Below are 24,072 nucleotides of genomic sequence, written 5' to 3'. Positions count from 1 at the left end.
TAGCCCACTCACATTCTGTCTCTGTCTCTCTCAAAAATAAATAAACATCAAAAAAGTTATTTAATTGCATGCCTGGGTGAATGTGAACATAGGCTCACCACAGATGGAAACGTGACTGCATGACCTGTTGGGAAGGAAACGAGGCAACAGGGGCCAATAGCATAGGGTTTGCCTCTTAACTAAGCCACGGGACTATATTCTGACCAGTACGGTTCTGTAATTTAGTTTATACTGATATGTCTGATATGTCTGATAGTTTATACTGATATGTCTGAATTTTGTCCATAGAGGAAATCTAGTAAAAACTACCATCCAACAGCTTTGAAAACTTTTACGTTATTAATATTTTAACTTAGAATCTTGGCACAGACCCTTCAAAATACTTTCCAACTTAGTTTCCCTGTTCAATGTGCAGATTGTCTAAGAACTCTGTGTAAATATATAGTTTCTCTACCTCAGGAGAAGAACAAACAGATGCTTAACGGGTTGGGAATTTGCTAAAAGTGAGATGTAGCAGGGGCAAAAGTGAAAAGAGAAACATAACATTTAAAAAATTATCTTAAACTATTGAGTCACGCATCTATACACAAATGATAAATATCGTTATTTATTCTGTCATGACAAAGAGAACCTAATTAGTGCTTTAATAAATCCAGACTATATTTTCAGTTTTAGAACCTTATATATTCTTATAAATTGGTTAGTCTGAAGTATACGAGGTGCCACTACACCTAACTTGAATGGTTGGGAATATCAAGTGGTGGCAAATTGGAAGTGTCCTACATTCCTAATGGGACTAGAGAATGGCTTAACTACTTGGGAAAACTCTTTTGTAGTATCTGCCACACATATGCCTACTCCCTTTGTTTTTTTCTCATAGATAGATAGACAGGTAGCTGTAGAGATATATATACCCAAGAGAAATTAGTGCTTATATCCAACAAGAGACACACACAAAAATATTTATGGCAGAATGTTCATTCACCATCCCCAAAAACTAAAAACACCTATTAACAGAAAACAAAAATGGGTAAATAAAATTCTGGCATGTTGACACAATGGAATACTACAGACCATTGAAAGGGAAAAACTACTGATATGCACAACAACATGGATAATTTACATATTAGGTTGAGCAGAAGAAATCAGATGCATATTGCATGATTCCTTTCATATGAAGTTCAAGAACCAGCAACATGAATCCATGGTGATGTAAGTTAGAATAGTGATTCCAGATTTCTGGTATTGAGTAGGAAAGGCACAAAAGAGCCTTCTGTGGTGATAAAAATATTCTGTACCTTTGGTCGGAGTGGTAATTACTTAAGTGTGTACACATGTAAAAATACTTTGTACACTTTAACGTTCGTGTACACCTTAATATAAGTAAATGAATGAATGATTCTTCAAGCAGTAAGGTAGGTAGGTAGGTAGATAATGTCTGTCTAACTATGCCAACAGGTAGCTAAAACTTGTTTGCTGTTTACAAGAAGTTTCCTCTAAGGTATGATGTATAAGTCTGGAACACCTTTTGTACCTTTGGAATAATTCAACGATGGACAGATTTTTTTCGCTTCTGCTTTTATTTTGATTTTGTAGGTTGGGAACAAATTTGAACTTCTTAGTCATACAGTTATCAAATAGTCATTGAATGCTTGATGTGTGCCAGGCACTGTGCCAAGATTTGGAGATCCAAAGATAATTACATCCCAGTCCCTGTCATTCAATCTTGTGGGGGTGATAGAGCTAGAAGTCGATTCTTGTGGTCACACCACACATCATCAGGGGTTATAAGAGATGTGTGCTATGGAAGTGTAGAGCAGGGACCCTCTCCCTAGCTCAGAACCTCTCTCTGGAAGCCCAGAAGGATCACTAGGCCCTGCTTTTATTTTTGCCATAAATCAGAGCCCTTCATATATTAACCATCTGCAATGATGATTTAAGACTACTTTTCAATTACTAAAGAACAGTTAAAATATTTCATATAATCTACAGGTTTTCTTTGATATCATTGTGATCACTTCTTAGACCATTTCAAAATCCTGGCAGTTTCAAGGATAAAAGAAGCTACCTGCCACAGGTTTCTAGAAAGCAGCAACATTCTTTGAAATGTTTGTAAGTGGAAAAGCAGTATTTCTTTGAATTCGTTCTGAACTAAAAGCTAAGTTTTACCCAAACTGGAGGGTTACTTTTCCTTTCAAGTAACGTTTGCATGCAGCAACCACATTGCCCCGAACATACGTGCAGCATGAGCCCCCAAGCTTAGGTGAGAAGCCTTCCGCTGGTTTTTATGTTCACACATGTATTTCTCCTAATAACGGATGTACCTAGAAGTACTCTGTAAAGTCCTTGGTATTCGTGTGGTTCTTCCTAGAAACTGAGACAGTTTTAAGACAAGTATTGCAGCTCATCACAAGCAAATGAACTTATGTTTTATAATTACCTATTTAATGAAGAGCACTGTATTCTTGTAAAGTGCTTTTCAAACTTCCCCTCTGCTCATAGAAGATACAAAAATATCAAAAATCCTAGGAGTGTAGGAAGGTGTTTTATAAAAGAAAGGAGAAATTAAATCAAATAACAAAACATTAAAAGAATAAAATTTATAAAAGAAAGAAGAGGAAAATAAAGAGGGAGGACATATATTTACACGTGACCTTTCCTGTTTTTAATAACTTTGAAATCAGATGGTAAAACCCAGAGTGATGTCATCACATCCATACAATTGCAGAGTCTTCAAACCTGAAAATTTCTTGTGCCCAGTGATGGTGATTTTTTTCTCTTACTCGGGAACGTTTTAAAATGGAGGTTCTCCAAACTGTATTTTCCATTTTCCTGTTTCCACAACTGTAGTCCAATGTGCTTTCTGCTTTTTCTGGAGGTAAGAAAGCACCCTCTTCACATTGGGGCGGCATAAATGGGTGAGGGGTAAGTTTGAGGAAGAGCCTGGCTTGGGGAACTGGTTAGATGGTGCTGTCATTTGCCGAGATAGGGAATACAAAAGGAGAACAAGTTTGGGAGGAAGGACATTGTTGTGGTCGCCAGGGAAGGAGTGTTCTGAGAGGACACCCATGAAACATTTGTCATCAGAAACACGCCTGTGCACACAGCACCAGACCCAGATCCCTGTGCAGAGCATGTGGGTAGGGAGACTTTCCCTGCCCTCCACCCAAGCCCCAGCCATTTATTTACACATCCATGACCTTGATGCCTTAAGTGGTAGCCATCTTGATGAAATCCTTTGGGATACCATCATGCCAGGAAAACTGTTTCTTTTGTTCTTGTCCGCTTTTCTGTTAAACCTACCCTGCTACGGAAATGATTGTTTTGGAAATACAGACTTTTAAAAAGTATAATTAGGCTTAAGGCAAACAAACACACAAAAAAAGACCCGAGGTCATTCAGTCTGCTCAATGAGAATGGACCTGAGTCGGCTAAGCCCTACTTCAAATCCTTGTATTTACTAGCTAATTGGTCCTGGACAGGTTACTTAACTTGAGTTTCAACTTCCTTATCTTTAAAGATAGATTCATTGATACTGCCTTCATATCATTAAACTGAAGATTATAGAAGGTAACAGATGAAGTCAATCCAGCATAGTACTTTACATCTTTCCCTCCTTCCCTAGCCCACTTCTTTGCCCCTAGGTAGGATGCAAATAAAAAGTATTTAGAGGAAAGATCACAAAATCCCACAATAATCCATCTGACATTTAACAGTCTTGTCAGAAAATAACTTCCTTCTGTCTAACTACCCTGTTCCTAGTGCTGCAATCTAAGTGCTTCTCTCGGTTATGTCCTTCTTCTTTTCTGTTTGCAGTTGTAATCTTGCTAAATGCACTACGTGAAACGTCCTAGTCTTCAGAAGCATGTTTTAATTCTTGCCTTTAATAGCCAAAAGCACAAAATATAGTGGGAGCTCCAGAATCTTTGGTAGTTCTTTTCTGGTAGCCCAGGTCAGTTGGAAATTCCGTAGCTGGTTTTCTTTTCCAGCATGCATTTTTGTGAACCTTTATGGATGGAGATGGGTAGCTAAAACTATGGGGGCAGTGGGTACTGAAGAATGAACCTGTGCCTTTTTTAGCTCCTTCCAGCTGAAGATCTCCAAATCCTTCTTGTTTAAGGAAGGCAGTGCCCACTGAGTTTTAAGATGTTGAAGAATGTTTAAAGCTGAACTTAATCTTAAAACTGCTCTCCCAGAGGTGCCTGGATGGTTCAGTCGGTTAAGCGTCCGACTCTTGATTTCGGCTCAGGTCATGATCTCGTGGTTCTTGAGTTCGAGCCCCACATCAGGCTCTGTGCTGACAACACAGAACCTGCTTTGGTTCTCTGTCTCCCTTACTTTCTGCCCCTTCCCCACTCCCATCTCTCAAAGATAAACATTAAAACATTTTTTTAAACCATGCTTTTCCATTTCCCTGGTCACTTGCACTAACCATGTAACTTGCCAGTGCTCGTTTGGTAGGTTTTCAAGGGAGGCATGGACTTCAGAGACATTTGACTGTTTTCATGATAAAAAGTCCATTTTGAATACTCTTACAAATCTGAGTGATGATATTGCCTCCCAGAGCATATAGATTTTCTTAAGAGTTAGAACAACTTTTGAAAGGAAATGATGAGTTCTGCAGCCTGCCATATCCTGTGCTCAGAATAATTTTCATTTCTACTTATCTGTGAAGGTTGAAGGAATGTCTACAAATATTTGCTTGGTTTCTATGGTGAAGGCAGAGAGATCAAGCATGTGATTGTTTAGTGTCAAAATCAAAACTACACCATACTGCACTTCTAAAAAGAGAGTAAGTTTGTTACTTGAAACGTAATAGACATTTAGCAAGTGGTAACTATTTTTAAGTTTCACAAGTTCAAGATGAAATTTAAACAATACAGCCTGAAGGAAAACATGCCCTTTGGACATTTTAAAACTTTGTTTTACAAAAATAAAACGGTCTTCAACTTTATTAAAAAGTCCTGTGATAACTAAAGATGGTGGACTCTCAGAATACCTGGTATAGGGATGGGGACATGATTGTGGTTTGTGTATTTATGCTATATCGGAAGCCCTGCATCCTGCCCTGGGTTATCTCTCCTAACTCTATAACCCTCTATTCTGCTGTCTTCTGGCTCCCCATACATTTTTTGGAATATACATTTGTTTTGTGCCTGCTATACACAGCACTCTGAGGTGGTGTGGGTGTAAAGTCCACATGGGAATGATGTCTGCCCTCAAAGGGCTGGCTTTGGGTCTAGTAGGCAGTAAGTACACAGTGAACGGGATATAGTGTGATAAGTGCTGGGGTTACATGGAATTGGGAAGGACTAGCCAGGGCAGGGTTCACAAGAAATAAGAATGATATTGTGAGAAGACATTCCCGAGAAAGGTCTCAGCATACGGCAAGGCCATGAGGCATGACACATAAAGCATCTGAGCAGCTTGAGGAAAGCATTCGTGTCAAGGAGGAGCAGGAAATAAAACCAGAGAGCAGGTGAAAGCCAGATCATAAGGGCACTGTGGGTAAACTGGACTTGAACTTGTTCCTAAAAGCTCTGAAGAATGGATGGATTTTAAGCAAAAGTGTTGTAAGCATGGCTTCAGATGCAGTAGAGAGGACAGAGTGGAAGGAGGCAGACTGGTAGGAAAAAAGCCCAAAGGAAGTTTGGGACCATCAGGAGAGGACAGGTTCACAATGGAATTGTCAGAATCTGGTGACCTCACTGATAGTGAAGCTGAGTGAGGAATGTGGGTAGCTGGTGATTTTGCTTGCAGACACAGGGAATCTAAGAGGAGAAACAAATTTCAGAGGAACAACAGTGCATGCGTTTTGAAATTGAAATACGTGTATGAGTACTGCATGGTTACGTCCAGGAGAGAGTCGGATACATGGGTCTATGGAGTTCTTGCTACAGGGTGGCGCTAGAGGGCATCCACATATGATGTTCCCCAGAGGTTGTGTACATCACATAAGAATAGTAACTGCCTGAGGATCTTAGCCTTAAAGAAAACAACTACTTAAGGGACTGGTAGGGGAAGAGACCTCCAAGTAGGAGGGACAGCAGGACAGGACTCTTAACATTATGCATTTAAATCACTACAGCCCACCCCCCACCTCCATTGTTTTTCAGCCAACCCATTTGACTTGCTGCTTTCCTAATTTGTGACCATCCTGTCCAGGACTGACAGGGTGCCTCTCTAAGAGTGGGCGCTAACGTGATGAACTGAACTGAAGTTCACTTGGGCCTTTAAGGCCTGATGTCTGGAGATTATCTTTTTTAGGTTGATATGCTAAAATATTAGCAGAATGAGAGAGAGGTATACGGCTCAGAAAGAGATGGTAAATGCCGCTGGTATCATGAAAGGTCAGAAGCCTGGATCCCTGAACTCGACCTCCCTTCATCCTTCAGTGGGGTCATTATCATCGCCCCTTGAACACAGTACACAGGCCCTTGACTACTGAGTCAGGGAAGATTCCTTCCATCTCCACTTGGAGGGAATACTCATCTCAGTTCTGTTTCCCGGTGTCATTACCCTCCGAATCTCCTTACAAATCCTCTGAATCACATTGGGTTCAGCCTCACCTCACTCCAAAAATCCAGTTTCTTTTTTAAAGATTCATGATTATTCAAAAGTACTAAGTTTTTATTAAATGTTATTGTCCCCATATTCTCCAGTCTGGCAGAGTGCCTCCATCCACCATCAGCACTGCTACTAAGGTTCCCTGTGCTTCATTTATGTATCCAGTCATCAGATAATTACTGAACACCTTTCAGGCATGACCCTGTGTATACACTGTGACCAATAAATTGAATGACCGTAATGGAAAATAGAAGGTTCAAGTGCTGTAGAAATTCGGTGGAAGCTCAGGAGAGAGCAATCATTTCCAGTTGGGAGACCAGGAAAGGCTTCATGGAGGAAGTGATATGTGAAGATTCAGACCTGCAGAGACTGACGGAAAGAATATCCCACAAAGAGAACCACAAGCAATGGCCAGGTGGTTGGAAATCACATCTAGATGGAGCCAGTGGCTCCATTTGTGAACCAGGACAACTGTAGGTCCTAGGAAGGATAGACAGCCTTGCTGCTGATAATGGATATGTCAGAGCAGAGGCCAAGATCGTTTGTTGTTGGCGCAGTGCTGTGTTGAGAATCTCATTTTTTGTCGTCTCATCTGTCAAAACATCTTATTCTGGCCCTTAGATTATAACTGAGTCTATTTGAAATGACTCAGTGATTTGTTGCAAAGTACTTTGTGTGTTAACTTTTATTGGTATTTATTTTTTTTTAATTTTTATTTATTTTTTTAAATTTACATCCAAGTGAGTTAGCATATAGTGCAACAATGATTTCAGGAGTAGATTTCTTAATGCCTCTTACCCATTTAGCCCATTTAGCCCATCCCCCCTCCCACAACCCCTCCAGTAACCCTCTGTTTGTTACTCCATGTTGAAGAGTCTCTTATGTTTTGTCCTCCTCCCTGTTTTTATATTCTTTTTGTTTCCATTCCCTTGTGTTCATCTGTTTTTTATCTTAAATTCCTCATGAGTAAAGTCATATGATATTTGTCTTTCTCTGACTAATTTTGCTTAGTACAATGCCCTCTAGTTCCATCCACATAGTTGCTAACGGCAGATTTCATTCTTTTTGATTTCCCAGTAATACTCCACTGTGTGTGTGTGTGTGTGTGTGTGTGTGTGTGTGTGTATCACATCTTCTTTATCCATTCATCCATCAGTGGACATTGGGGCTCTTTCCATACTTTGCCTATTGTTGATAGTGCTGCTATAAACATTCGGGTGCATGTGTCCCTTTGAAACAGCATCCCAGGGGCGCCTGGGTGGCGCAGTCGGTTAAGCATCCGACTTCAGCCAGGTCACGATCTCTCGGTCCGTGAGTTCGAGCCCCATGTCGGGCTCTGGGCTGATGGCTCAGAGCCTGGAGCCTGTTTCGGATTCTGTGTCTCCCTCTCTCTCTGCCCCTCCCCCGTTCATGCTCTGTCTCTCTCTGTCCCAAAAATAAACGTTGAAAAAAAAATTAAAAAAAAAAGAAACAGCATCCCTGTATCCCTTGGATAAATACCTAGTAGTGCAATTGCTGGGTTGTAGGGTAGTTCTGCTTTTAATTTTCCAAGAAACCTCCATACTGTTTTCCAGAGTGGCTGCACCAGTTTGCATTCCCACCAGCAGTACAAAAGAGATCTTCTTTCTCTGCTTCCTCGTCAACATCTGTTGTTGCCGGAGTTGTTCATGTTAGCCATTCTGACAGGTGAGGGGTGGTATCTCATTGTGGTTTTGATTTGTATTTCCTGGATGATGAGTGATGTTGAACATTTTTTCATTGTCGGTTGGCCATCTGGATATCTTCTTTGGAGAAGTGTCTATGCATGTCTTTTGCCAGTTTCTTCACTGGATTCTTTGTTTTTTGGGTGTTGAGTTTGGTAAGTTCTATATAGATTTTGGATACTAACCCTTTATCTGATAGGTCGTTTGCAAATATCTTCTCCCATCCTGTCGGTTGCCCTTTAGTTTTGCTGATTGTTTCCTTCACTGTACAGAAGCTTTTTGTTTTGATGAGGTCCCAATAGTTCATTTTTGCTTTTGTTTCCCTTGCCTCTGGAGACATGTTGAGTAAGAAGTTGTTGCAGCCAAGGTCAAAGAGTTTTTTGCCTGTTTTCTCCTCGAGGATTTTGGTGGCTTCCTGTCTTACGTTTTGGTCTTTCATCCATTTTGAGGGTTTTTTTGTGTAGCGTGTGAGAAAGCAGTCCAGGTTTATTTTTCTGCATGTCGCCATCTGGTTTTCCCAGCACCATTTGCTGAAGAGACTGTCTTTATTCCATTGGATATTCTTTCCTGCTTTGTCAAAGATTAGTTGGCCGTACGTTTGTGGGTCCATTTCTGGGTTCTCTATTCTGTTCCATTGATCTGCGTGTCTGTTCTTGTGCCAGTACCATACTGTCTTGATGATTACAGCTCGGTAATGTAGCTTGAAGTCCAGGATTGGTATTTAATTCTTAATAGCTTCCATTTAACTGGCTTGGCAGAATTAGAATTCTGATTATGCTACTCTATTTTTTTTAAGTGTATTTATTTATTTTGAGAGAGAGAACATGAGCAGAATAGGGGCAGAGAGGGAGAGAGAGAATCACAAGCAGGCTCTACGCTGTCAGTGCGGAGCCCGATGTAGGGCTCGATCCCAAAACTATGAGATCATGATCTGAGCCAAAATCAAGAGTCGGACACTTAACCAACTGAGCCACACAGGCATCCCTGAATATGATATTCTTTATTTAAATGTGTAACTTTAAAGAACTGAATTTTGAGACCCTTTATGAAAAGTCAGTGAAATTGCCACTAATTTTGATTTTTGCTTTGCAAAACCATAGTAGTTTTGTGAAAGGAAAAAACCATACATGCTAGAGAGTTTTATATTGGTTTGAAGCCAATAAACAGCTTAGAGCATGGCTTAGAAAGCCTTCATTTTGGCACTGTAAGGATTGAGTTCTTCCAAGGATCGTATCCATATTCCTCAGAAATCCTTATCTAACTTTACATTTTAGATGTGATGTTGAAGTGGACCCCAGAAGGAGAATATCACCATACTGATACCCTCCTTAAGTAATTACCAAACCAAAGTACAGGCAAGGAAGTCCAAAGAATTCTTGGGTCTGTACAGTATCTACATTTTTTAAAGCTTCATGAACATTGCCGCATTATTTAGGGACTCTTAGAATCCGAACAGAAGTCATCTTACAGATGATTTTAGTCTAAATGCCCTTGTTGACAGAAATTAAAATGAAACTTGGGTAAGACTTTGCCAGCCATGTTCGTTTCTTCATCTGCAAATCCAATGTGTTAGTCAAGGTCCCACCGGGAAATAGATGGCACACTCACAATAAGATAATTCAAGAAAGGTTTGTTTACAGAGACCGGATCTACAAAGGTGGTTTAGAGGAAGTGCAGTGGATGGTGCTGGAACTTTGATCTCAGTTGCAGCCAAGCTGTTACCATTCCCAAGCTTGACGGGAAGGGGGCGAGCAGTTCCCGGAATGGGTAGAGCCCAGGATGGAGAGAGTTTGTAATGGCTGCACAGCCAGCTCTAGACAACCTTAATGGGAAGCAATCAGGGTGTTAAAGACTCACCTCAGGTTTCTCCCTTCCTTTCCCTGAACTCCTGCCTAGGCTTCCCAGTGGCTAAGCCCAGGAAGAAGCTGGAGGGCATGTGGTAGGTACAGATCCACCCCCGCCCCCCAGGGCAGAGACCATCTGAGAGGCAGAAGGAAGATGACCAGCAGAGTGTTCATGACGTGCTTTTCTGCTCTTCGTGCATGTAGCCGTGCAATAAGGGTGGTTCAGATAATCTACAAAGTTTTTTCAGGATCTTGGTGAAAGGATCATGAATAAAAAAGACTGTTAAATCGAATATTAAGGAAGAGTGGTTTACTCTGATGTATTTTGAGTCTGAATTGGCTTGGGCTCTACTTTATCTTACACTGTTATTGAACTTGTTCAAAAAAATTGTGGGTAGAGATCAAAGCAGTTTAAATAGATACATCCACTTGAGTAAATATCCTTGAACTCCTCTCCCACCCTGCCGTCTTCCGCTCCCCCTCCTGTTGCCAAATCCATTCAGCACCTCTAGAGGCTGTTAATACATGTAATGATTATAATAAACATCGCATTTGCTTTGGTTCCAGCTGGCTCCAGCCACCAAACTCTGTCCCATAGTTCGTATTGTTGTCTTTGCTTAATAGACAATTGCATTGTTATCATTAGAGGCTACCTTTGTCATAGATTTCTAAATGTTGATCTTTATACATTGCATTCGTTGATTCCCTCTACATGTTTTTAAGTTTAAACTCACCATTATATTTTGTATTTAAGAATATTTAGAATTATGAAGTCTCAGGTAGAATTGATTACATTGTTGAGAACATTCCTCACTTCATGCCCTAAAATCTTGAAACATGTTTTTTCAGTTTTGTCCATTCCTTAAAAAGCTTTGAGGTAAAAATTAATAAATCTGCTTGCGTGTGACAAATTGGTTTTAAGTTAGGCAGTCTTCCATCAGAAAACTTTAGAAGTATAGAAGTGTGATAATTCCAAAGCAAATAGAATGTATATTTTACTGTCAGGAAAAATTGTTAGTCTATTCTAAAAAACTTTGAATTTACATATTTTCAATCCCATGAAGTTGTAGAAATTATCATCATTTGAGATATTTTAGATAACAGTGACCTAAGTGAGGACTGAGAGACTCTGGATCAGAGAATATGGAATATTCTCCAGATAAATTAGCGAATTAAAACTGGGACACTGCTGATATATGAGATAATATTACATAAACTAGGGAACAACTATTAGATTTATACCTATTGCAAAAGGTAGTAATTTGTTATTTTTAAATGAAGGCCTTGAGCATTGTTGGGTTTATTATTTTTTTTTTAGAGAATTAACTGGAAATGAAAAGTCAATTAATACTTTCTTTTGGAATCCAAGCCTCTTGAATTCCACACAGACGAAACCGAAAAGATGTCTCTTTAGACAAACGCTGATAGAGTATAAGCAGACACCTAATTAATAATTCTGACTCCTCCCATTTTCTTACAATGATTTACACATAGACCAACCAAAAATCTTAGAAATGCCAAAGAGATTTTTTAATCTTTTTTATTGAAGTTATTAAATAGGAATTTGACAAATAGATGTCATACCATACACAGCACTGTTGTTCAAAACTGAATTTTGAAATCTTTTTCTTAAACCTTATTTTTAAGGAAATCATTTAACCCCAAAGGATAGCTGAGGTTTTGAGATCTGTAAAACTCTTTTAAGAGTTCACATTGAAATATCTCAAAGTGAATTTAAAATCTTTCCCTCTTGGTTGTTTAATTACAACCTGTATGCTCGCCTGTTGATTTATGGATGTTTCCTGTGTTGGATATTGAGGAAGGAGCACAGAGTTGGAAGCAGATGGTCCTGGTGAGAATCCCAGCTCTTCAGCATCTCTGCTCCATGATTCTGGCCAAATGACTTAGGGTCTCTGAAATTCAGTTTTCTTAGCTACCAAATGTGCCTACTAACAGCAGCTGACTGACTTTGTACTTCTGAAATCATCCTCCGGCCCCTTTTTCCTTTCCACGTTCCATCTCCTGGACTGCCATATTTTCATAGCAACTGTTCATTTAAAGCTTGCTGTTCAGGGGCACCTGGGTGGCTCAGTCAGTTAAGCGTCTAACTCTGGATTTGTGCTCAGGTCATGATCTGGCGGTTTGTGAGTTTGAGTCCTGCATCAGGCTCTGCACTGCTTGGGATTCTCTCTCTCCCTCTCGCTTTCTGCCCCCCACCCCAACTCGTGCACTCTCTCTCTCTCTCTCAAAATAAATAAAAAAAATTTTTTAATTAAAAAAAAAAAGGCTTGGTGTCCATGTATAGAGTCCTAGCAGACATGCTATATATGTATATGATTATTGTATTACTACATATAATCTGTTAATAAAAATGAGAAGGAGAGCCGGGGGAGGGTGGTCAGTCAGTTGGGCATCACCTCTTGATTTTGGCTCAGGTCATGGTCCCAAGGTCATGAGATCGAGCCCCATGTCAGGCTCCACACCAAGCATGGAACCTGCTTGAGATTCCCTCTCTCCCTCTGCCCCTCTTCTTCACTTGCTCTCTTTCTCTCTCTCTCTCTCCAAAAAAAAAAAAAAAAAAAAAATTATTGCAATATATTTCACACTCTTCCAAAACTTACTTATTCACTTAACAGTATATCATGGACATCTATCTGTGGTAGCACAAATGAGTGGAAATGAAAACTAGCTCATCTTTTTTGATGTCGTGATAACTGAATAATATTCCCCTATTGGACACTTTGTGAGGTAAACATCCTTGTGAATACCTCTTTGTATACTAGACTAATATTTTGGATAAACTCCTGCAGGTAGAACTCTGGTTCAGCAACATGGGCACTATTCCTTTTATAAATACTATCAGATTGTCCTCTAAAAAGGGTGTGCCAATTTAGTTTGAAACCGTTTTCCCATACCACAGCCAACCTGGAATGCATTTCCACTAATCAGGCAAAAATAATACCCCTTTATTGTGATGGCTTTCTTTATTCCTTCCTTATTTTTTTTTATGAAATTAAGTAGTCTTTGATAGTGTGTTTCTTCTTGTGAATTGTCTTTTTATATTCTTTATCCATTTTTCTGTTGTATTGTTTATTTATGTAATTTGTTTTAGATGTTTTAATCCAGGTTGTTATTTGCCTTTTGCCTTTATTTTATACTGTTTGACAACGAGAATTTCAGCTTGAAATAGCTGGATATGTGAATCTTCATCTCAAGGTTCTATATTTCTCTTCATGCTGAAGAAGTCCTCCATATCCTAAGGTCCTCTTCTGTTTTCTTTCTTTTTTTTTTTAAGTTTATTTGCTCTGAGAGAGAGAGAACATACGCAAGCAGGGGAGGGACAGAGAGAGGGTGAGAGAGAATCCCAAGCAGGCTCTGCACTGACAGTGTGGATCCTGATGTGGGGCTCAAACTCAACAAACCACGAGATCACGACTTGAGCCGAGATCGAGAGTCAGATGCTTAACCAACTGAGCCACCCAGGCACCCCTCTCTTCTGTTTTCTTCTAATACATTTTTCTAGCTCTACTTTTTAGGTGTTCTATGTATATACCATTTCTCCTTATACATGGTGTAAAGTAGGGATCAAGCTTACTTTCTTCCAAATGGATGGCCAGTTGTCTTGATTTCAAATGTTGAAGTATATTTTCTAACTAAGATGAAATTCAGCACCTCTAATAAGAGTGTTAAACTCCATAAATAGATCAGTCTCTTTCTGGACTTCATTCTTTTTTTTAACCTGTTAGCACCCACTGTTTTCATTTCCATACCTTAGAATATATTTACAAATTCTCCTCACCCGTATTTCTCAAAACTAGTTTTAGCTCTTTTTTAAGCATTATTCTGCCAGAGGCCCTGTATTGTCAAAGTTAAATTCCTCCCACAAATCATTGCATTGCCTTAAACTTCCATGTTAATATAGGAATGACAATTTTTTTTATAGTATGACTTTTTCCCCATCCTAGTCAGGGTCTGTCTCATCATTTATTTAGTTTTTAAGTTCTTCAACAATAGTATATCATTTTATTTATATAGATTTTTCTTTTTTTTTAATTCTTCAGTGTGTTTTTGTTACTATTGTGAATAGGATACTTTTTACATTGTATTTTGTAACTGACTTATTAAGATTTATGTATTTATTTTATATCTTATGTCTACCATCAGCTAAATTATTATTATCCTAATAATATTTTTGTTGTCATAAATTTTATTTACCAGAATATAAGGCCAATGTGTATAGGGCAGAATCCCTTAGAAATACAAGGAGATTCTGGGGGAAAAAAAACAAAAACTCAATTCTCTTCCAGAGTTTGACAAAGTATAGAAAAATATAAGGATCTGTATGAGACAAAGTCTTATTAATAAAGAACCTCAGACTTAAGAGAATTGCTCTTCTGATACCCCATGATACAAAATCCAGGTATGCACATAGTCCTTCAGAAAGCAATAATAAATTCTTTCAAGTAGAAATTGTACAGGTTACATTCTCTGACCATGGATTTGTAAACCTGAGATTCCAACAATTAAAAAATAACCATAGGGGCACCCAGTAGGTTGAGAGTCTGACTTCAACTGAGGTCACAGCGGTTCTTGAGTTCGAGCCCCGTGGGCTCTGCACTGACAGCCCCTGCTTCAGATCTTCTGTCTTTCTCTCTCTCTGCCCCTCCCCCACTCACTCAAGCATGTGTACTCTCTCTCAAAAATAAGCATTTTTTAAAAAGAGAGATAAATAACTTGGCCATATGGAAATTTTAAAACATTTTTTTGAGTTTATTTATTTATCTTGAGAGAGACAGAGAGAGTAAGCAGGTGAGGGGCAGAGATAGAAGGAGAGAGGAGGGATCCCAAGCAGGCTTCTCACCGGCAGCACAGAGTCTGACTCGGACTCAAACTCATGAAACTGAGATCATGATCTGAGCCAAAACCAAGAGTTGGACACTTAACCAACTGAGCCACCCGGGCGCCCCTAAAACACTTTTCTACATAATGTATTCTTCAAAGTAGTTTATTCTTGGATTAAAGAGAAAATTAAAGTTAAATTATATATTATTTAAGGAACGAAAATGAGAAAAGTCCACTTAAAAATATATAAGTAAATCTTCTATCATTATTTAGAATTGAAAATAAGTCAAGTTTCGACAGACAGATAAAGGCAAACAAAGAAACTAGGATGAGGAAATTTATAAAGATAAAAGTGGAAGTCAATAAAGTATAAAATAAAACAGTTATTCCCCCAAAAGGGAAATAAAGCTCTATGTCAGTTGTTTTTAATAAATAATACAACTTAAGCTCCTGGAAAACTTGATATGAAGAAAAAACAAAATTACACAACATTAAGAAAGAAAATTCGATTTTCTCTTTCTCAGAAAACCGAGGAAACAAATGACATTACAATAATTATAAGAAATATTATGTACAGATTTAAGCCAATACATTTTAAAATCCAGATTAAGGGTTTTCATGGGGAAATCCTTTATCATTACCAAAATTGACTCAAAAAGAGACTGAAATCTAAACAGACTTAAGAAGAAATTCAAAAGATTGTTAAATACGTAACTGCTAACAAAGATCCTGACCCAGATGGTTTTATGAGTGAGTCCTTTTAAGAGACTGATCATTCTGTTGTTGCTTATAATATTCCAGAATACAGAGGATAGAAACCTTGCACATTTCTAATATCAAAACATGAAAAATTAACCCAAAAAATAAAACTGTAGATCAATCTCACTTATGAATATAAGTTAATATTCTAAATAAATATTAACAGATAGAATCTAAGGGTCTATGAAAAGAATAATATATCATGATTGGGAGCGATTTACTCCAAAAAGGCAAGGATGGTACAATATTAGGATATCTGTTAGTGTGATTAATATACCACTCATAGAATGAAGGAGAATGATCACGTGGTCATTATTAATAGACATTTAAAGATATTTCATAAAAATTCATTATCCATTTTGAGTGGTAACTAATTTTTAAAAGGAATAGAAAGGAACTTTCTAAACATATCAGTATAGTTATTTTAACTGTCTACACATTGATTTGATGATCACGATAGGTACACTGATTAAAGTACTACAAGTGAAAACAGTCCTACTAAAGAGTTTTGGGATGGGTAATCAGTCAGAAATCAGAGCCTCTTTAGAACAGCTTAAAATAATGCAATATTCAGATTAAAATTTTCATTCCATATGATGCTAGACTTTATTTCAAATGGAAGTGAGAAGGTGGGTGTGTGCCTGTACACTATGTTTATAAACGACTAGCGGAAGAAACTTTATGGGCCATTTACACCCACACTTTTGTTTGCAGTGTACCAGAGAAGCAGGGAAATATTGATAAAGCAGAAATAATTTATGCAAGTAAAAACTAGAGCCCAGAATTGGATGCTCTTCTTAGCAAATGGAGTAAGTGCCTTCTTTCTCAGGAATGACTGGTGATTGAATTTTGCCCGATTATCTTCTAGCAATGATTGCCTTAAATCATTAATTAGGTATTTGTTAAACCCCAGTTGTTATGCGAGCAGTATTATGATGGGTATTTACAGATGTAACCATGGATAAAATCGGGTCCATGCCCTCTGAAACAAACCGTATTATGAACTATGTTACAAGGTGTGATTTTCAGGTGGCACTGGGTTCAGGGAGGTGATGGCATCAGAGGCAGGCTTTGTAAGATAAATAGAATTTCCACATGTGGAGACAAGAAATGCTTCCCAGACCAGAACAGTATCAACTAAAGCATGGAGGCAGGAGCTGGAGGAAATGTCTATATAATTGAGTGGTGCTCAGACCTAGCCAAGGATCAGTATTACCTGAAGAACTTTGTTAAAAAAAAAGAGAGAGAGAGAGAGAGAAGAACTCCAAGGACCCCACCATGGAGACCTAATTCAGTGACAGAGAGATAAGGCCCAGACATCTATGTTTTTCTAAAATCCCCATGGATGATTCTGATGCACAGTCAGGGTTGAAACCCAGTGACGTGGTCTAGTATGTGACCAGCCTGTAAGGATTATGGAGATGCTATGGGATATACTGCTGGAAAGATAGAGCAGAGCCAATGATAACTGAGTAACACTATATGGTATTGTAGGTTTGTTTGCTTCCTTTTTTTAAAGTTTATTAATTTTATTTTGAGAGACAGAGAAAGCACACACATTAGTGGAGAAGAGAGAGAGAGGGAGGTAGAGTATCCCAAGCAGGCTCCACGCTATCAGCACAGACCTCAATGCAGGGCTTGATCTCCTTAACTACGAGATCATGACCTAAGCTAAAATCAAAAGTCAGACACTTAACCAACTGAGCCACCGAGGCACCCCATCTGCTTCCTTTTTTTAATTTCTATTACATCACCACCATCCCTCCATTAGATATCAACCAGATATCCCTTATACAAAATTTGACCTCTTGTGTGAATTCAAAGGAAAACCTGTTAAATGAGAGGAAGAGGAGGAACCGATCAAGAATCTTGTTCCAGTAAGATATGGCTGTATAATCCGCCACCCCCCCAAACTTAAAACAACAGTCATTTTATTATCACTTCTAATCCTGTGAGTTGACTGGACTCAGCTAGGCAGTTCTGCTCACTTTGACATTGGCGGGGGTGGGCCACAGTTGTCTGGGGGATCAGTCCAACTGGAATGTCCAAGACGGCTCACTCGCATGGCTTTCAGCCAAGAGCTTAGCTGGGGCTCTACACTGGAACATCTTTGTGGGCTTCTCACTGCATGGCACCTGGGCTCCAGAGGAAGTGTCTCAAGGGTAAGCATTCAAAAAGGCCCCGACTACCAGGCTTCTGCTGACCTAGTTTTGGTAGCCTCAGATATATTCTGTTAGTTGAGTTGACCAGATCACTGAGGCCAACTCCTCAATGGAAGGTGAATTTAACTCCATCCCTTGATAGGAGGAGCAGCATGTGCCCACAGGAAAGAAGGAAATAGATGGCTGTCGTGTTTTGGAGAATTGCTACTGCATTCTTCATGCACCAAGTACTATAGCATCAAAGTACATAAAGGAGGCTTTTAGGAAGTTTAGATAGATGTCAACAAAAGTACAATTAAACAAAACAATAAGTAAGGATAAAAGGAATCTGAATAATACAAAATGCTTATGTAATAGGTTTATGTCTTGAATTCCTTATCTGACGGTAAAGAATATTACTTTATTTCAGGCATTCATAGAATATCTGCTCTCCCCAAAAGAGAAGCACTTGAACTCCTATATACTGTATACAGTATTTTTTTTTCAACGTTTATTTATTTTTGCGACAGAGAGAGACAGAGCATGAACGGGGGAGGGGCAGAGAGAGAGGGAGACACAGAATCCGAAACAGGCTCCAGGCTCTGAGCCATCAGCCCAGAGCCTGACGCGGGGCTCGAACTCACGGACCGCGAGATCATGACCTGGCTGAAGTCGGACGCTTAACCGACTGCGCCACCCAGGCGCCCCCTGTATACAGTATTTATACAGTATAAGGCTGAAGCCTATACATCTGTTTCCTTACCTCCCAGCCTTGCAGAAGTAGTTACAGTTGTGTTTGTTTCACCTGTTACTGTACACTACTCTGTATTAAAGGAGATTCTTCCTATTTAGGAATCTGGTACTCTGGATGGCTTTTTTACATAGTAAAAAAGCAAACAAAAAATTGTTTATACATAGTATAAACAATTCAGTTACACATTCTGTCTTAAGTTGTTTTTTATTTGTTTTCTGAAAAGAGCGGCATTGAAGGGGGTTTATTTTGATTTTGCACAGTCTCATGATACGAGTAGTTTTGACTTGTCCTGGGTGCTCTTTATACTTCAAGGTCAACATCCAGCAACCACTGGACTCATCTTCTGATTTCCCAATACTGCTGACCCAGGAATTGAGCTAGAATCATTGCCTACACTTATTTTCCATGTATTGTTTTTTTAAGCCCCTTAACAAAAAGAACAATTTTGAGATTCGTGTTTTTTTAAGTCTTTGCTTTGCTTTCTGAAATTCAGTTATTTTACCATCCTAGTAAGAAACACCCAAGCCTGAGGTGGGAACCCAGGTTGTGGGGATGATGTCATTTCCTGACCTGTCAGTAATGAGTCCTAGTTGTTTATTGCTTCTATCTCAGCGTCCCCATATGATGGCTAAGAGCTCTTTCTGAACTGGCTCTTGGCATTAAACCAGCCAGGATGAGAAGTTTAAGCAACAGCCATCTTCCTCAGTAACGCTCAGATCTGTTTGCCGTTGCAGGTCGTCACGCTGTGGTACAGAGCTCCAGAAGTCTTGCTTCAGTCCAGCTACGCCACCCCCGTGGACCTCTGGAGTGTTGGCTGCATATTTGCAGAAATGTTTCGTAGAAAGTAAGAGATGCCTTTTGTTTCCCTCTGTCTTCCTTAGAAAGAGGCTTTTTGGTCTTCAGTAATTTAAGTGACAGCATAGCATTTCTGTTGCAAGTAAGCTCATGCTAGGTCCAGATCCACCTGCTTCGGGTACCATGTCAAAGCCTGTCCTGGAGATGCTGTCTCTACGGTGTACTTAAACGGTGTAAGTCCTTACGGTGTACTTTTGTATGACTCCAGCTTCCAGCTCTCAGAAACTCTGTTTGGAAAGTAACATGCCACTGTTCTTCTGACTTATTTTTGTTGATGATGATAGGACGTAAAAATATCCTCACGGTGGACTTTGTACACAGGAGAAGGACCAAGGCTGTTAAATGTATGGAAATTTTGATGGTGAGAATAGTTGCTTAAACAGAATGTTCAGATTGAAAAGGAATAGGCAAAGAAGATGTCAGCACTGCTTCAGAATACTGAAAATGCTGTCAGATGGAGGAGAGATTAGACATACCCAGGCACCACAGAGAGCAAAACAAGGACCAAAGATACAGAAATTACAGAAATAAAGACTTTTGCACAGAAGTGGGAAAATCTAATGTTAGGCAGTCCTCTGAAGAGACGATTGGGGTCACTGAAAGTGGTGTATCGTCACTGGGTATTCAAGAAGAAACTGGACCACCACACATTGGAAGTGTTTGCAGTGGCATTCGTGGAGTGGGTGGATGGGCTAGATGACCTCCAGAGCCCTCTGATCCTGAGAGTCTATGATTCATTTGATTTTCAGGTCACAACAAGTAGCCAAACAATACAACAAAGATTTGCCGGGAAAATAATCCATTCCCAGGCACAAAATTCAGCAAATCAAGATTAAGCAGAGAACCTAATCATAATCTAATGACTCCTTGTTTTCTATTTTCATTTCCCTATGTCCCTGGGAAACCTGAGTTGGGAAGCTGAGTATATTCCCGTTGCGCATGTTATGTTCAGAGTGTTGGCTACATGGTAGCTCACAAGGAAGAGAAGTGCTTGACTCTTCTTCTGTTTTAACCAAATGAAGTTTTAGTGCATGTAATAAATTTGGGGACCTATTTTTAGAGTTCAGCATTTTTGTATATTGCTCACAGGAAGGGATCATGCCAAAAAAATCAAAGTACATAGATGTTTGATGCAGGCCTACTGTATGCCAAGTACAGGACCAAACTTCTTCCCTTCTGTTACCTTTTTATGCTTCCTTATCAAAGATAACTGAGAGGCACCTGGGTGGCTCAGTGCGTTAAGCGGCTGACTCTTGATTTTGGCTCAGGTCATGATCTCTTGGTTCGTGAGATCGAGCCCCACCTTGGGCTTTACCCTGACAGCCCAGAGCCTGCCCTGACAGCCCAAAGCCTGCTTGGGATTCTCTCTCTCTGGCCCTCTCCTGAGCACATGCTCTCTAAATAAATAAATAAACTAATTAATTAAAGATAATTGAGATGCAGTGATAAATTTATTTGTCTAACATCAAGCAGCTAAAAAGTAGCAAGGGTATTATTCCAAATGAAGTCTTGTGAGTTTTAATCTAATGTTGTTTTTCTACCAAGGAAGGAAGAAAATAAGTAATATTGAATTCAGCTGCAATGTTTACCAAACAAGCTAAATAAGTGGTTTGGAAGTGTAGTCCTTGGACCTATGGCATCAGCATCACTAAGGACCTTGGTAGAAATGCAAATTCCCAGCTCCCCCCATCCCTACCCCAGCCCACTGGATCAGAGGCTCTTGGGCTGGGGCTCAGCAACTTGTGTTTTCACCAGCCCTCCTGGCGAGTCTAATTCACCCTCCAGGGTAAGAACCACGGGGTTGGATGACAAGATCACCAGGGATGAGCAATGTAGATGTGCAATTCCCAGACCTCTCTCTTAGAGATTCTGATTCATTACTAGGCTGGGGCCAGGCATTCTTGTTTTTAAAAGTACCTCATGTAATTCTTTTCATCAGACAAGTATAGAAAACATTGGGTTAAAGCATTATGGTCAGAACAGGAAATAATTTACTGTCAGTATGGCAAGGTGGGAGACAAGCAGGCATTCTAGTTCATCCCATAAATAACTTCGTTCACCTAAGAGCTGATTAGAGAAATGTCCGTTAAAATTACATTGATATGTCCGGAATTGTCCTCAGATATAAAGATTGATCCTGCTTTTGTAATAAGGGGGAGAGTGATCAGTTTTGGGGGTTTTGTTTTGGAGGGACTATTTGTTTTTAAATAGGCTTCATGCAGGGTTTTTGTTTTGGGGGGACTGTTTGCTTTTAAGTAGGCTTCGTGCCCAGTGTGGAGCCCAGTATTGGACTTGAACTCACAACCCTGAGATCAAGACCGGACCTGAGATCAAGAGTTGGATGCTTAGGGGCACCTGGGTGGCTCAGGTGGTTAAGGGTCCGACTTTGGCTCAGGTCATGATTTCTCCGTTCTTGAGTCGAGCCCTGTGCCGGGGTCTGTGCTGACAGCTCAGAGCCTGCAGCCTGTGTCTCCCTCTCTCTCTGCCCCTCCCCCGCTCACACTCTGTCTCTCTCTCAAAAGTGAATAAAGATTTAAAAACAAAACAAAAACAAAAACAAAAAACGAGTTGGACACTTAACCAACTGAGCCGGCTAGGCACCCCTGATCGGTTTTTTTTTCAATAGTACAAGACTTGAATACCAGCCACTATTGATGATAAAACCATTATTTTTCTGAAAGATGTTAAAAGAAAGATAAAATTTAAGATATGTAGTGTTAAGCATTCACTAGTAAGGAATTTGCTGTATTTCTAAGCTAGTTGCTACCTATGCAACGGTTGTAACCTGAATTTTCATTTTATAGCATTAAAGCATTTTCCCACTGAAGTGGTGACATAATTGCTAATTGGTTCCCAGTCTAGCTTGCAGAATCCTATATAACCTGGGATATATATGAAACATTATTTCTACTAATTCATCAAAACCTATTTTCCATTTATAACATTTTTTTCTACGGAAAAACTCATTCTCTCTTCCAATCCAACATGACAGGGATACCCGTCTCTTCACCCCAGCATGGAGTCTGGGAAGGGGGACTCAATGTTGGAGGCTTAGGGAAACGCTGCTTTCATGATGGCAGCAACAGTCTGCTTCAGTTTACTAGGAAAGTGAGATGATGAGTAGAGACCCGTTGGCTTTTTAGATGTGCACAAAAGAAAGTACTCTGTCTCTTGGAGCCTTGCATAGAGGTAGTAAATTGAGACTTAACTGCCTGAAGGAGGAAGCAATATCAGAATCCAGGCCCATGTGGACGAAGGAGAATGAATCCAGGCTTAGTATACACCATTCACAGGGTGGGTGCCCTGTCTCCTAAGTAGTTCCTGCTTTGGCTTTGACCTTGAATATGGCCGTAGGATCTGACCTTTGTTCCTACTCTGTTCTTGTTTGGTATTTCCTATGATAATACCAAGATAATCTGATTGTGCCTGCTTCTTACTTATGTCAGATGAGTTCTGTGGTCCAGTCCCCAGCTGGTCCTGATTCTGTCTTGATTCCTGAGTCCATCTTGACACACCTATTGCAGTGTCCAGCTGAGAATTTACAAGCCATAGATTCTGAAAGTAGACTCCCTCATTACCTTAGGCTAACTCTAAATCAGAGAATCCTGGCATGTGTCCACTCTGGGTTCCTACTTGTTATTATGGCAGTATTTCCCAAATTTTGTCATCTTTTTTAACACTTTCATGATTTTTGCCATATCCTCGGAACAACTATACTTACTTAATTTTTTAACCTAAACAATTTACCTTTTTTTTAAATTGGAGTATAATTGACATACAATATTATGTTAGTTTCAGGTGTACAACATAGTGATTCAACATTCGTATACATTACAAATCAATCGCCACATTAAATCTAGATCCTTTCTGTCACCATACGAAGTTGTTATGTATTATTAACTCCAGGCATACCTCATTTTATTGTGCTTTGCAGATGCTTTTCTTTTCTTTTTTTTTTTTTAACAAATTAAGGTTTGTGTCCTGCCCCAAACAAGTCTGTCAGCACCATTTTTCCAACAGCATTTGCTTACTTCATGTCTCTGTGTTACATTTTGGTAATTCTTGTAATATTTCAAGCATTTTAATTATTATCATATTTGTTATGATGATCTGTGATTAGGACTCACTGAAAACTCAGATGATGATTAACATTTATTAGCAATAAAGTATTTCTAATTCATGTATATTCATTGTGTTTTTAGACATAATGCTATTGCATTCTTAATAGACAAGAGGGTAATGTTAAACATAACTTTTTTATGCACTGGGAAACCAAAAAATTCATTTGGATCACTTTACTAATATTTTATTATGGTGGTCCGGAACTAAAGCCATGGTATCTCCAAGATTTGCCTATATTGCATTCATTTCTCCTCTCTTTATTATTATCTTTCTTCTGCTAACTTTAGGTTTGTTCTTCTATTCCTTTAGGTGTAAAGTTAAATTGCTTATTTGAGATTTTTCCTGTTTCTTGAGGTAGACCTGTATCACTGTAAAATTCGGTCTTGGAACTGCTTTTGCTGTGTCTCATAGATTTTGGACTGTTGTCTTTACATTTCATTTGATTTCCTCTTTGATTTTTTCATTGACCCTAAACAACCTAAGTT

General features: G+C 39.3%; 1 protein-coding gene across 2 annotated transcripts in view; it reads left to right on the top strand.

Moving 5' to 3' along the window:
• The window catches only part of CDK6 (cyclin dependent kinase 6), a 258,001-nt gene that overhangs the window by 162,346 nt on the left and 71,583 nt on the right, over window positions 1-24,072 (top strand). For both annotated transcript variants that reach the window (XM_045052382.1, XM_003982756.5), the window contains exon 5: window positions 19,345-19,454. In XM_045052382.1, coding sequence (XP_044908317.1) covers window positions 19,345-19,454 — 110 coding nt within the window. The remainder of the gene's footprint in view (window positions 1-19,344; window positions 19,455-24,072) is intronic.

Source organism: Felis catus, chromosome A2, assembly GCF_018350175.1.
Source record: "Felis catus isolate Fca126 chromosome A2, F.catus_Fca126_mat1.0, whole genome shotgun sequence".
In the NCBI taxonomy this organism is placed as follows: Eukaryota; Metazoa; Chordata; class Mammalia; order Carnivora; family Felidae; genus Felis; species Felis catus.
The sequence above is the reverse complement of the archived record's forward strand: the minus strand, read 5'-3'. Positions and strand labels throughout refer to the sequence as shown.